The 14195-nt window shown below is 36.3% G+C and overlaps 1 protein-coding gene across 5 annotated transcripts in view; it reads left to right on the forward strand.

Moving 5' to 3' along the window:
• LOC130156627 (BEN domain-containing protein 5) overlaps positions 1-14195 on the forward strand; it is a 965146-nt gene that overhangs the window by 11641 nt on the left and 939310 nt on the right. For all 5 annotated transcript variants that reach the window (XM_056355197.1, XM_056355198.1, XM_056355193.1 and 2 more), the window contains exon 2: positions 6302-6424. In XM_056355197.1, coding sequence (XP_056211172.1) covers positions 6302-6424 — 123 coding nt within the window. The remainder of the gene's footprint in view (positions 1-6301; positions 6425-14195) is intronic.

The following is a 14195-nucleotide window of genomic DNA, read 5'->3' on the forward strand; positions in this document are numbered from 1 at the left end:
AAAGAATAAATGTGTATATCAGATTAAATTCACTGATTCTTACAGTATTTTAAAATAAACATATTTTCAGTTAACATATTTGGTACTACTGTTTTTTTCAGTATTTTTTCCCTTTCTAGTGATGAGTATTTTAGTGGATAGGTTAGAGTTTATAAATACAGTAAAAAGAGTGATGGTTATTTTTCTTGCTTGCTGAGTTCAAAGCGTTAATTTTTTTTTTAATTATTTTCGTGAGGAAAAACTGTTCATACCTTTTTGGCCATTTTGGATTTCACTAAAGTGATACAAAAAATTCCATTGCTATTTGCCTCTGACAAGAAGGTATATCCTTGGAGATAGCCCACATTGAGATAATAAATAAATATTCTTGAAGTTATGCTTTGAGATTAGACTGGAAACAAATATTACATATAACCAAAAAAACAAGTCAACACAAGTTTGCTTATTTTCTTTTTCTGTAAACTTGTAAGTCACTGTGAGTGAGTAATTGTTTAGAGCAGTATCTGTCTGCCAGATGTTGTGTTCGGTTCAATGTTCTCCACTACATTTTGGAAAGGAGCTATAATTGACCTTGGATTCATAATTGTATCGCTGTCTGGATGTGCTTATTTTGAATGGACCAGGCAGTGGAGATTTCTCATTACCTTCTTACACTTGATCAGCCAATAAGTTCACAGCTTTGTCTTGGGCTAAGCACCTTACATACTTTTATATTCCTGGCTATCTTTAGGCTGTCTGCTTAATATGAGCATTTCAGCAAAGTGCTCTTTGTGGTACCACCAAGCCTTTTGTAGGGACTCCATGGAACTCTTTAGTGGTCATTTTGCTTTGACGTGTTTGCATGTAAAAACAAGACTTTCCCAGTTTCATCTTCGACTGAGACACCTATGCCATACCTTCTGCTAGAGTAAATCAGTTTGGGTATGTATATCTGAAGAAGTATGAGTGTTTAGGTATACATATGCCTTTTAGCCCAAAGTAAAAAGTTTACAATGCATTAGCCAAGGAATTGTGTTAGGGAGGTTAAAAGGGTATGCATTAAAAGGGATGTTAAAAGGGTATGCTGTCTGGTAGCCTCTGTAGAGAGAGTTACTTGTGCAGTAAAATTAAACCCCCCCAAACAATACATTACCATGTTTCCTTCCTATTTATGCAACCTACCACAAGCTTTTTCAAGTTCCTGGCAGTAAACTTGCAGTTTATTTTTTCTGAGTATTTTCAGAAACTTTGTAAAGCTCTGAATTTACCTGATAATCTCTGCTGAACCAGTGCTTGTCTTTTATTCAGCATATTTCCTTAAATATGAATATCCTCTTACAGTTTGGAGATAGACCCTTGACAAGAAGTCTGTTGGTCAAACGGGAGGAGGAAAGTAATTGAAGAGACAATTACTTTAAAGATGCTTTATCTCAAATTTGGTTTCTGAATAATGACCCACTGTTACTATTTTTTAGAACTAGACCAAGCTGTATGGGAATGCTGTCTGTGATAATCAGCATTTTCCTTGTTCTGCTTGACTTTTGAGATGGGTAATGGTGACAGTATGGGCACAGTACTTGAATGTGAGGCAGCAGGTGTGGTTGGTACCATGCCGCATATTTTCCCAAACCCTGGGATTTGTAGTGTTAACATAATTTCTTCCATTTCTTTTCAGATCATGGTGACTGTGAATTCACATTTCAGATTGACAGAGCTCTCTGCAGTGTGTTTAGATTCTCAGGTTTATGCCCAATCCTTGCTGCAGGATACATGGCTGTGAAGATCTCAATTACAGTTGTGTTTTCTTCTTTTTCTTAGCATTTTTAAGGCCAGTGGAGCTGGAACTCCAAGCTCCTGCCTGCTGCTGCCTGTAGGATTTTTAGATTTTTAGAATGGCCATAGACTATTCAGAGTTCATAGCAGAAATAAGTCTTCTTGAGTAGCAGTGATGCTGAAGCCTAGGCACAATGACTGAAAAGATTTTATTAAAAAAAAAAAGAATTGGAGGATATAATCTGCCATAATGCCTATAAATTTCTGTAAATTATATTATATAATTTTGCTAAAATTACACTGTTGGCAGTTTTCTGATTTGTGGAAAAGACACTGTTATTGGCATATCCTCCATAAGTGTTACTTGCTCAAAACTTGAGTTGAATGATGTTGATCTAGAGACTTGTTATATTTAGGAGCTAATAGAGTTGCCATTGGTCATCGGAATGAATTTTTGTTTGTTGCAAACTGTATTGAGAGTTCAGATTCCTTTCTTTGTGTGGGGTTACAATAACAGTACTGCTCAAGGCTGATGCAGGTCTTTGTTAGGATACCTGAAAACTTTTCCTGGGCCTTGGATGATGGGAATCTGGCTATTAGATCTTTATGCCATAGAAATTTTTAGTAGCAAAATGTATCCTAATCTTGTTCTAAAATAAGTGTCTTATAGCAGAATGAGAGGTTCTTGATGATGTTTGTAATGTTTAAAGCAGACTTCTACAAAGATCATTAGCAGTTTTTGTATCTTTTCACGTTAACTTACCTTTCTAATTGGCTATGCTTATTAGGCAGTAAGTGTGATTGTAAGAATGTTGCAGGTTTTCCAGGCAAATTCACTCTATATTTTTCTATGTCTTTTTTAAAGCAGCTGTGCTCTCCTACCTAATGTAGCATGAGGGTAGCTGCTGGCTGCTAACTGTGGATTCTGAAGTTTGTGACAGCTGGAAGCTTGGGCTTGTTGTTTACCCAATTCAAAGAGTAACTACTACTTACTTAAGAGGTACTTCCCTCTAGAAACTGCAGTTTTTAAAGAAAATACACCTAAATTTGCATGATGTTTATTGTAGCAAATACTGTTTTCATCATCATGACAAAAATGTTGACTTTACCCTTTGAACTTAAGAATAGCAAGAAGCTCTCGAAGTTTCCAAACTCTTCCACCTAAGAATCCCAGGCCCCTGGAACTGATTCTTTTCATTGTCACTAGTTTGATCTGAAATATGTCCACGATGACAATAGTGATGAATGTGGATACCAGAAGAGTCTGTCCAGGTTTTATTTTAAAGCCTTATATACTTACAGAGATTTCAGACACCTACAGATTTCATACCTGATAGAAAATTACCGTTGAAGTTTAATACTGGGGTAAAAGTAAATCCTAGGGATTTGCTGGAAACTCCAGGAGTTTAAGCTATGAAGAATTAGAATAAAATAGCTATGTGTCTTAAAGCGTATAAAAAATAGTTGACAAAATAAGACCTACAGTCTGAGAAAATTTCTTTGCTAAGTTACTTTTGCCTTTGCTTGTCTTACCTAACCTTTTTTCAAAGGAGAATCTGGTCTCCTTAAGTGTGACGTGCAGGATATACTTCAGTTAATTCTCTTCTTTCCCCTTCAGTATGTTTCAGATAGAAGTACTATTTCCCTTCCCTACAAGGCTCTGTCGTACATCTTTGCTTTTAGTGAGGAAAATCTACTTAGGGCTCCCCAGTTGTGAGGACACTATCTCTTTACTGGCCAGAGAACTTACGGCTCAGTCTAACAGTCGCCTCTGTCCGAAGATGGTAATGTATTCTCAGCAACACTCACTGCATCTGCTGAACAGACAAGCGTGAAACCATGTTTTATAATCTAGTAATACAGCAATGCAGGCTGTTTTTTGGCCAGTAGTCTGGCCTTTTCTTTATCACCCAAGGAGAACATGCCAGAAGGAACATAATGCTGTTGTGCTCTATAATAAAGTGAAGTTCAAAGACTGCAGTTTTGTGTGTTTAGAGATTAATTAAAGATAATATAACTCAAAATATAACAACAGTACATTCTGAATATTCAAAGTACTGTGTAATAAAGAACATGCAAGGAGAGATGAATATTATTAAATGACTATGAATTATAGGCTATTTGATGATTTTACTCTCATTTCTGAATGGCTGCGTTGGGCCAGGAGGAGCAGATGGAAACTTTTTGCTAGGACACAGTTACTTGACAGCTTCCTTCTGCATCATGTAAAGACTCCATTGGCAGATTTTCTCATTTTTCAGTTAGGTGGAAAAGGAGGTGTAGCTCTGTCTTCTGCCTGCTTTTCCTACACTGTCTTATGGTTGAAGTATTATGAATGTAATCTTTTCTAGTTTCTACATCTTTATCTAACGGTGTTTCCCATCTACCTTTTAAGATTACAAGAAGCTGTTACTTTTAGCTGAGATTTACAATTGAGCATTTACCAGGAGGAGTTCAGCTTTTTACAGCTCTACTCAGTTGACTCCCTGCCTCCCATTCTTTCAGTTTGATCCCTGGCAGCTGATGCTTTCTTGGTGGAGATCTGCAGTTTTTCCCTGAATTTTTCTTTGTATCCTTGATTCTATGTGGTGGATTACAAATGATTAACCTGACTAACTGTGACAGGTATATGGGGGCTCTTAGTCAAAGTGGCACTGAACTGCAACTGAGGAAATGGTTTTCCTGTGGCTGCTGTTCTGAATTACAGGTTGCATGATGCAGAGGGATGAATTGTAACAAGTGACACGATCATGGCCATACAGATACACAGATGCCCCATCCAGGTGTAAGTTTGCCTGTGGTGTTACCAGCCTTTAGGCAAATTGTATCATCATGCTGGTAAAAAACCATCTACCTAAAAATATAAGTTGTAATTTTACATTTAAAGAAATGAGTTTAAATGCCGCAGCCTGCTATCTGTGGGCAATTATTCAGTCTAAAACAAATAACCATGAGGGTGCAAATATTATATTTTACCAAAATTATTCGCATGCATTAATTAATATCTAACTGTGGATTATTCTAAAGTAAGAAAAGTTCTAAATTATCTTTGTCTGTTGTAGTACTTCTCAAAGAATAAGTTACAAATTTCTTCCCTGGGAAGACTGGGGATTTATATGCTGAGTGTTAACATGGATATACATATTTTTTAACCTGGGATTTATATACCTCTGAAAATATGGGATATAATAGAAAGCCTGACAGACCCTTTAACTGTGGTGTCACTAAGATGTTGACATAATTTGTTACTTCAGCTAAGGTGTTTTGCCTCAAGAGGTGGAATACATTTATGTATGGAAAGGTCAGTTTTAATTAATAAGCTGTTTTCATCATTCAGGGCCAATATGAATTGCTTGTAACATTTGTGTGAAATAGTTTTCAATATAAAAATAAAACAAATTGAGCTCTATGTCACATTCATCATCCCCTGTAACCCATTTAAATGTCAAAAAATCAGTACAGACCAAAAGTCTATTTCTAGAAGCCTTAGTAGACCTATTTATCAGAGTGAAATAAGATATTATCATCCCATTATTCCATCACATGCCTTCTGCACTTGAAGACACTCACATTTCTTCTAGTTTTCTGTAACAGAGAAGATAGTTTTTCTATTGTTGAATACTTGTTGTCCGAACAGTAAATAGTGAAGAAAATGCTGAGCCAATGTCAGAAGAATGAACTGCTAGTTATATTATTGTGTATTTCTTTGACTATAGTATAATATTAATGTATAATATAATATACAGACTTTATTCCTTGTACATTTCTCAAATGAAAAAATCACTGTGCTCTTTCATTCCTGTTTGCAAACAATTTTTTTTGTATACTGCAAATAGTATAATTTTACTGGAAGGACAAAGCTTTCAGTATATACACTACTGATATATTTTGACAAAAATAATGTTATTGTATAGAAAATTTGTGTCCTGATATGTTTTATTAGGAAATAACCCCCATGTTTTAAAAAATATTTAAGTTCTTCTGAGTTTTGTATCCAAAGCAAGCAAGGCTCAGATAATCATATACCTCCATGAATGTATGTCTCTCCTCTCTAATAATATTCAAATTTCAGATATGAGTTGGACTTAAGTCTCAAAGGTTCTAAGGCCATTTAAGATGCATGAAAATAGGCAGCAAGATAGAGGAATAAGATCCCATTAATGCTTATAGTGAGGAAGATGTTGCTGAGGATTATGGTAAAGTAAGGTGCTGCTGAGGAGTTCAATTCTAGGGAATCCATGCAGAATATATGTATTACAGAGCTCCGGTTGAAAGAAGTGGATCCAGCTGAATATCAGACTATTGCATATGAGAGTGTTCAGCCACAGGATACATGTGTGCAAGAAACCATGCTGTGTGGTTTGTTACTTAGAGAAGCTTTAACATATGATGCCATTATTATATCCAAATTCTTAAATAAACTTTGAGGAGTTCATTTACTGCTGCAAATTTCTTGTTATGTAGAAAAGCATGGAGGAATATCCTTCTATTGTTTTTTCTAACTTATAGCTTTTATGCTCATGCTTTTTTTTTTCTTTTACTGCAACAGGTAGTGCCCTAGGAAGTGATGATATCATAGTAGGGAACGTGAGCAAGCATACTGTTCTTCCAGCTGGATATTGTGGACAGCCTAAAAAAGGACATCTTATATTTGATGCCTGTTTTGAAAGTGGTAAGCATTTTCAGCATTATTTTATGTTATGGAGTTGTCAATATATTAATACTTTAACTATATCTCTCATCTTTATAAAAAGTGTCATAATTCTAAAGAAGACTTGCATTAAATACTACTTAACTCACTGATTCACTTCAGTTAGAATATGACATAAAATTAGACTGTTCAAATGTAAAAATGGTTGTGAAGTTTGTTATTACCAACAATGTACACTTCATCAGGTTGTCATGAAATCAGTGGTTTAGGTCAGATCACTTAAAGAATCACCATCAAAGGTATGAGTGAAATAGGTTTACTATCATCAGTTTGTGGAAATGCAACTACACAAGGTTTGATGGCACTCTGCTACTTATTACGTGGATTAAATGTGCAAGACATAAAAATTAAAAATCGAGCCAGAATAGAGCAATGAAGAAATAGTTTATAGGGACTGAAGAAGAGGATAAGGAAGATCCTTTCATTGAGTCACGATGTTTAGAGTGGACCTACTTGCTTTCGAAGCTCTCAATAGAGTTTAGGTGTGGCTAGATCTATTTTTAGTCTCAGACTTGGACAGTGGACTTAAGTCTAAAGAAATATAAAGAGTAAGGGGAATTCTACCATTGAGTCATGAGGATTCGGAGTAGACCCCATTTCTTTCTAAATTCTCATAGAGTTTAGGTGTGGCTAGGTCCAATCTTAGTCTTAAGCTTTGACAACAGCTTGTGGCTAAAGGGTATAGGGAAAGAGAGGGGAGAGTTTGTTCACAATTTAGGATTATCCATAGGATTTTAGCAGTATTTAATTTATGATTATCTCTAACATCTATAAAGTGAATCAATAGAATTTGTTCAAATCACAATTATAAGTTTACTACTGATTCAAGATTGTAGTACTTAATATTAAGGTATCTAAATTGATTTACACATGCACAAGCATAAGGAAAATAGATATATAGAGATATATTTACACAAATGTACAAAAGGATAAATGTTAAAAGTTCCACTCAAGTTTGGTGAAAATACTCATATCTAGTGCCTTTGAGTTCCTCAACAGGTTGAACCTTGAGGAGCAGGAGTATCAGCCCAGGCTCCATCATTGGTCTTTGGCAATGGTCCCCCTACTATCACAGACTTGGTAGTTTTCAAACTCTGAGCAGCATCCTGCTCAGAGGGAGATGCTGGTCGCAGTCCACTGCAGTCCAGGAGACCTCAAAAGGGTCTCACCGCTGTTTACAAGGTTGTGAAATGATTGTCTTTAGTCATCCTGTAAATTTCCATCTTGGCTGTAACCTGACTAAGTAATGTTTACCTGGTTGGTAGCTCCAGGGGTTATAGAATAGCCCAGAGAAATGGGAGAAATGTACCACCACACAGGTCTATCCCTTAGCACATGTAGATCCATAACTGCGTTTTATTCTATTGTTATACACAGTATTTGTAGGCCACTAATCAAAGATGTAGTATTTAGAATACGTTATTTTGAAATTTAATTTGGAAGCTTACTGGCGAGGTTAACCTTGTAAAGCGCCAAGCCCATCCTTGCATAGAAGATTTCACAGGGATATGTACATGCTGTCTTTATATTTCTTTGTGTTTCTTGTGACCTAATTCTGTACTGCTGAGGTTAATGAAGTTCTGCCTCTGATGTCAATAGAAGGAGAATTAAACTTCAGGAAGCTACTGCAAATTGCAAAAGAAATTATTTTTACAAGTGTTTAGTTAGCATATTAATTTAAAGAATATTTTAAATCCTGTATGTTTATATGCGTGCGGGGTATGTAGGTAAATATATATGAATAAGTAGCATTTTTTAAATTTGTTAGATGTGTCTTCAGATTTTTAGCTTAAATCTATTATTATTGGCTTACAGACCTACAGAGCACTGTTAAACACCATATGTACAGAAGGCATTTGGCAGGATAAACTATAGGTTTCAGCATGGTTTATGTGAGAGGTGCTGGTAATGCCAAAACTGCTAGTGTCTTGTAAAATGAGCTTTTTATGAAGAGTTACATCCCTCAGGGTAAAATACTGGCTGCCAGTTCCTGCATAAATATTAAATTGAGTTACTTAAATCCTTTGATTACATTATGTAAAAGGTGTAAATATGTAGTGAATAATAAAGAATATCTTATTTTTAAGGCATCTCTTCAAAGGTTCAGACAATAGTTAGGTATTTTTAAAAATACTTTGGGTGCTATTTTGTAGTAGTTATGGTTTTATGATTTTTTTGTATCAGAATATGGCTTATGAAATGAACCAGTTGGCCAAGCTGAGAAATTTACCAGTTAAGCTGCTATGCAATGAAAAGGATCAGTAGCAGCCATTAGGTTATTTGTGAAGTAATGTGAATCGTTGCATGATGGTTTAATTCCATTTTTTTGAACAATAGAATTAATTATTTTTAAATTAAAACATTTATTCAGTTCAAAGGTAACATTCATACTTTATATACTTTGACAATAATAGTATGTGATTAGAGGCAGATGCTATTTGAAATACTGTTTACATTGTAGCATGAGGCTGTGATGTTGCTTTGCATATTCAGACACCTCCAAAATAAAAATATGAATAAAATTAATACCTTCATTTACTTTCTTATGATGGTGATGTATTAGCAAGAACAATAATAATATTGTGTACACTTCATGTGTAAAGTCATGTTGGCTTTTGTTATATGTCAGGCAAGGAATTACTTAGAGTACTGTAACTGGTCAAAGCGAATTAACTGATTATTGGATATTTTGTGAGATTGTTACTAATGTTAAAATCATCCCCTACTATTATCCAACAGTAGTATACAACAGTTATGAAGTAGTGTATTGATACTTTTTGAGTACTACCTTAAAATGGTAATATCCTATTGGAATTGCCTTTTTCAAAGAACAGATTACAAAACCGATCCCAGCTGGAGTACTTCATCCAGGTCTGGGGTCCCCACTACAAGAAATACATGGACCTGCTAGAGGAGTCCAGAGGAGGGCCATGAAAATGGTCAGAGGGCTGGAACATGTCTTCTATGAAGAAAGGCTGAGAGAACTGGCGTTCTTCAGCCTGGAGAAGAGAAGGTTCCATGGAGACCTCATTGTGGCCTTTCACTGTATAAAGGGGGCTTATAAGAAAGATGGAGAAAGACTTTTTACCAGGGCCTGTAGGGACAGGACAAGGAGCGATGGTTTTAAACTGAAAGAGAGTAGATATATATTGGATATAAGGAAGAGTTTTTTTACAGTGGGGGTGCTGAGACACTGACACAGGTTGCCTAGAGAAGCTGTGGATGCCCCATCATTGGTTGTGTTCACAGTCGTGTTGGACTGGGCTTTGAGCAACCTGATCTAGTGAAAGATGTCCCCGCCTATGGCAGGGTGGATGGACTAAATGATCTTTAAAGGTCTGTTCCTACTCAAACCATTCTATGATGCTGTGATTCTATAAAAACAGATCACTAATTTTATAATGTGTTACAGAAGTAATAGACTAGAAGTAATAGGAGTATTTAGGTTGGAAAAGACCTTTAAGATCATCATCAAGTCCAACCATTAACGCAGGACTACCTAGTCCACCACTAAACCATGCCTCTAAGCACCACATCTACACTTTTTTTTTTTTAAACCCTTCCAGGGATGTTGATTCCATCACCTCCCTGGGCAGCCTGTTCTAATGCTTGAACACTTTCAGTGAAAAATTTTTTCCTAATATCCAATCTAAACCTCCCCTGGTGCAACTTGAGGCCATTTCCTCTTGTTTTACTGCTTATTACCTGGGACAAGAGATTGATCCCCACCTGTCTACAGCCTCCGTTCAGGTAGTTGCAGAGAGCAGTAAGAGCTCCCCTCAGCCTCCTTTTCTCCAGGAGAAACACCCCCAGTTCCTTCAGCCACTCCTCATAAGACTTGTGCTGTAGAACCTTCACCAGCTTCGTTGCCTGCCTCTGGACACACTCTACCACCTCAATGTCTTTCTTATAGGGAGGGACCCAAACCTGAATACAGGTGTTGGAGGTGCAGCCTCACCAGTGCCAAGTACAGGGGCACAATTACTTCTCTAGTTGTGCTGGCCGTGCTGTTTCTGGTGCAAGCCAGGATGCTACTGGCCTTTTTGGCCAGAAACCTAAATATACCTGAAGGAAATAGGCTGTTGGAATATAATGTATAGATTTTTTCTAAGATTTGTGCTTTGTCTGTTTATGGTGATGTTGCAACTAAACATGAGTATGGCACTGAAATTGAAGACCCATCATAATTTAAAGGTGCTCAAGGTTCTTTACAGGTAAAGTTTTGTAAGATTTATTAAATCTTTAAAAGTAAACACAATGTGATTAAAACCCACAATAGTTATAGTATACAAGATGATAACCCTATATCTAATGTGACTTTAGTAGAGATTTGAACATTGGTTTATATAACATTTTCACTGCTAATGATCTTGGTCTTAATGAAGCTATGTTAGGATGAAGCAAAACTGGCTGGACAGTGGTACTCTTGGAGTGTTATTTGATGATTTGCTTTCAAAATAGAAGATGTGTTAAATATGGTTCCATAAGAAGCTTTCCTCTCTTTGGCTGCATTCTGTATTTTCTTGAAAGATCCAGTTGATAGAACTGAAGGTTCCCTTCATGAGCTATATTTCAAGGGCTATGATTTTATATTGCAGAAATAGAAGTAAATACCTTTCAGAATGGAGGAAGAGCATTAAGCTTGTAGAAAACAGGAAAAAGATTAACACATAGAGAAGAAGATGCTATTTAGTATGCTTTCATTTTTGTAATGGCTATCATTATTGTACTAAGTAGTGTTGACAAGTATGGATTTGTTTGAGACAGAAAGGTCTGTTCTTATGTAGTCTGAAAACCGATGTCCAGTTTGCTATTTTGAAGTGCCTTGCCTTCAAAAAATGATAAAAAATAAAATTAGAATGGGCATTGGGATTTCTTTTTAGTCCACTCCATTGTTGAGAGGCAAAATAACACTATTTTTGCCTTTCCTGACAGATATTTATCTATCCTTTTCAGAGAATTTTAGTGAGTAAAGTTTCAATGAGAAAGGAACAATCCATTCGAATGCTTCAATTTGCTCAACATAAGAAATATTTTCTTTCTATGTAGAAATGTTCTTACCAAAAATGCATTAATTCTTGTCCAGTCCTATAGGCATGGGAAGGAGATTATTCCTTTCTTCTTTGACTTAATGGAAATGTGCTATCATATCTTTGCTTGACCTTTCCTTCTTCAGGTTAAATAACTGCTATTTTTTCAATAGTTCCTTAGTGGTCACATTTTCCAGATTTCCCATCATTCTTTATTTCCTCTGGTCTTTCTCCAGCTGTTCCATGCCTTTCTTGACAGGCAGTGGTCCAAGGTGAATGTGATACTCAGATAAGCTGGTGACAATACTCTGTAGAGTTTATTATGTGACAGGCCTTGCAATCTATTTACTTATGCTATGTGACAGTCCAATCTTTTTCACAATAGCATGGGACTGTTGACTTTATAAAATTTATGGTCCCTTATACTGTCCAAATCTTTTTCAGAAGAAGAGCTACCTAACCAGTTCATAAATTGCACTTAATTTACCTGTAATGAATCTAATAGTAGGGAAAGAATCATTGCTGTAAAATAAATAAAATTGTTGAAAATGAAAAATGGTGGTTGAACACTTTATCTCATAAATAACAGACAGGAATGAAGGAGAGAGAGAATTATCAACTTGCAAGTATGTCAGGAATTTGAATTTCTGTTTCCCATAGTTTTGGCTAGTGTTCTAGCTGGAATCTTCCTTGTTATCTTTATTAATATTTAAGAATATACACTGCCTTTTTACATTAACTTACCATTAGCATGAAAGAAACTGATGAAAATTTGGATTTCTTGTATGCTACAACATAATTTTTGGATAACATCAATTTTCACAAGAAAGATGAATTAGTTTTGGGGAAAATGGAAGCACAGTTATCTATGCGTAGAACAAATTTAAAGGAAATGAATGTCACATTTGAAATGTATACATTTGCTCAGTTGTAATTCCTTTTCTTATTATTCATTAATGCATTAAATTATTAACACAGTTTCAGTTTAGCAGCAATGCAGTGCTCTACAAATATTCACCTCTCATCCTCTCTGTTCTGGCAAAACTAGGAATTTTGCAGAATGTAGTGCTTTGGAGAGAAGGATGTATTCACTCTTGCGATACAAGCAAGTCCTTCCCGATTGAGTCAGGTCCAGAATCTGATGTAAAAATGTTCTTCAGGGAGTCTGGCATTTTATACTTAGCAGAATTGGTATTTAAGACATTTTATTTTCTGTGGATCTAAATTACGTTGAAGTTTAGTTTAGCCAGCTACCCGTCCTGTCTTGTGTTGGCTTAGTGCATGTTATTTCTGGTGTCATCGATTTAGTTAGCAGCCTCTTCTATGTTGTGGCTAAGATTTGTTTTCATTTACTTGGTCATTTTTTCCTATACCAGATGTTTCAGAGATGACACCTCCAGTGCTGGAAAATAGTGGTTTGTTTTTTTTTTTTCTGGGAACTTACATAACTGCAGTAGCTTTGCTTCTGCATGAGGTAACAATTATTTAATTTATTAATTTTGTTATACACATGAAGCCTTTCACATATATTTTGCAAAGTGGACAAAGAAAGTATAAAGCAAATGTCTCAGCCCTTAAAAAGAGACCAATATTTTTATGGTGCTGTTGCCTGTTCAATCCTTTGTGCAGAGTGCCAGTCTAATCTTCAGTCTCTGCAAAAGGGAGATGAATTTTGGCAATGACCCCAAAGTGTGGAAACTTGAAGGATTTGACCATTGCTTATGTCAATTATGTCAGGATTCAGAAAAAAAAAATATAGCTGACAGTGACATCACTTTTCTTTCAAGCCCAAAAGCATGGCTGAATAGGCCAGAACACAATGAGTTGTATTAGAAACGTGACAGCAGCTATCCTATAGCTCTGCAACAGACCATGAAACGTCAGAAGCTCTTGGTCATGGATAATTGTCTTTGCTTTTCTGTAAAGATTGAAACCTACAGATTTGAGTTTATGCTGTCCTGTGAGAGTGCTGGTGATTGACTAGATTCTCTGAGTGTTGATGCAGTTTGAGTTCAGGTTCCCCACACACTTTTCTCTCATAAATCAGGAGAAACCTCAAACATACTGGATTCTTGTGCTAGTCTAGAGGATGCCATCTGACAATATGGATGACTCGCCCTTTAAAATACCTTGTCTTGGACTGTCTAGAGTCTGACAACACTTATTCTAGCAGGGTACAAAGCATGGGTCATGTTGTCATGCATTCAGGTTGTATTTCTACAACCACTACAGAAGGATACCTTTGGAAAGTCTGTAAGAAATGCCTTCCACTCAGTAACCATCTCTCTTCACTGCAGTGCTCATAGTGCTTTGATAGGACCAAAGTTCCTCTGAGCTCAGAACACACCTGAGCCCACAGAGGAGGCATCCACGCTTTTTTTCACATTGTGCAAAGACTATTTGCTGGGTGCAGCCATAAGTTGCCTTCATGGCTCTCTCACAGAGTGCTTTCAAGGTAAGCTCAAAAGGGCTATAGCTTTTGCCTCCCAGGCAATTGATACACCAAACTGGCGTAAGAAAAACTGTTGACACTGCGAGCTGTGGTTTCACTGAAGAAAAATGCAAGGGAAATTCAAATAGTGGTATCATCTGGCTTGCCAGTCACCATGGATCTATTGGTTTGTCACTCTGGCCTGTACATACTTCTAGGTTAACCACAGTGCCTTCTGTCTAGCCTGGTAGGATGACATAGGGAACATGGG

Source organism: Falco biarmicus, chromosome 11 (genome assembly GCF_023638135.1).
Source record: "Falco biarmicus isolate bFalBia1 chromosome 11, bFalBia1.pri, whole genome shotgun sequence".
Lineage (NCBI taxonomy): Eukaryota > Metazoa > Chordata > Aves > Falconiformes > Falconidae > Falco > Falco biarmicus.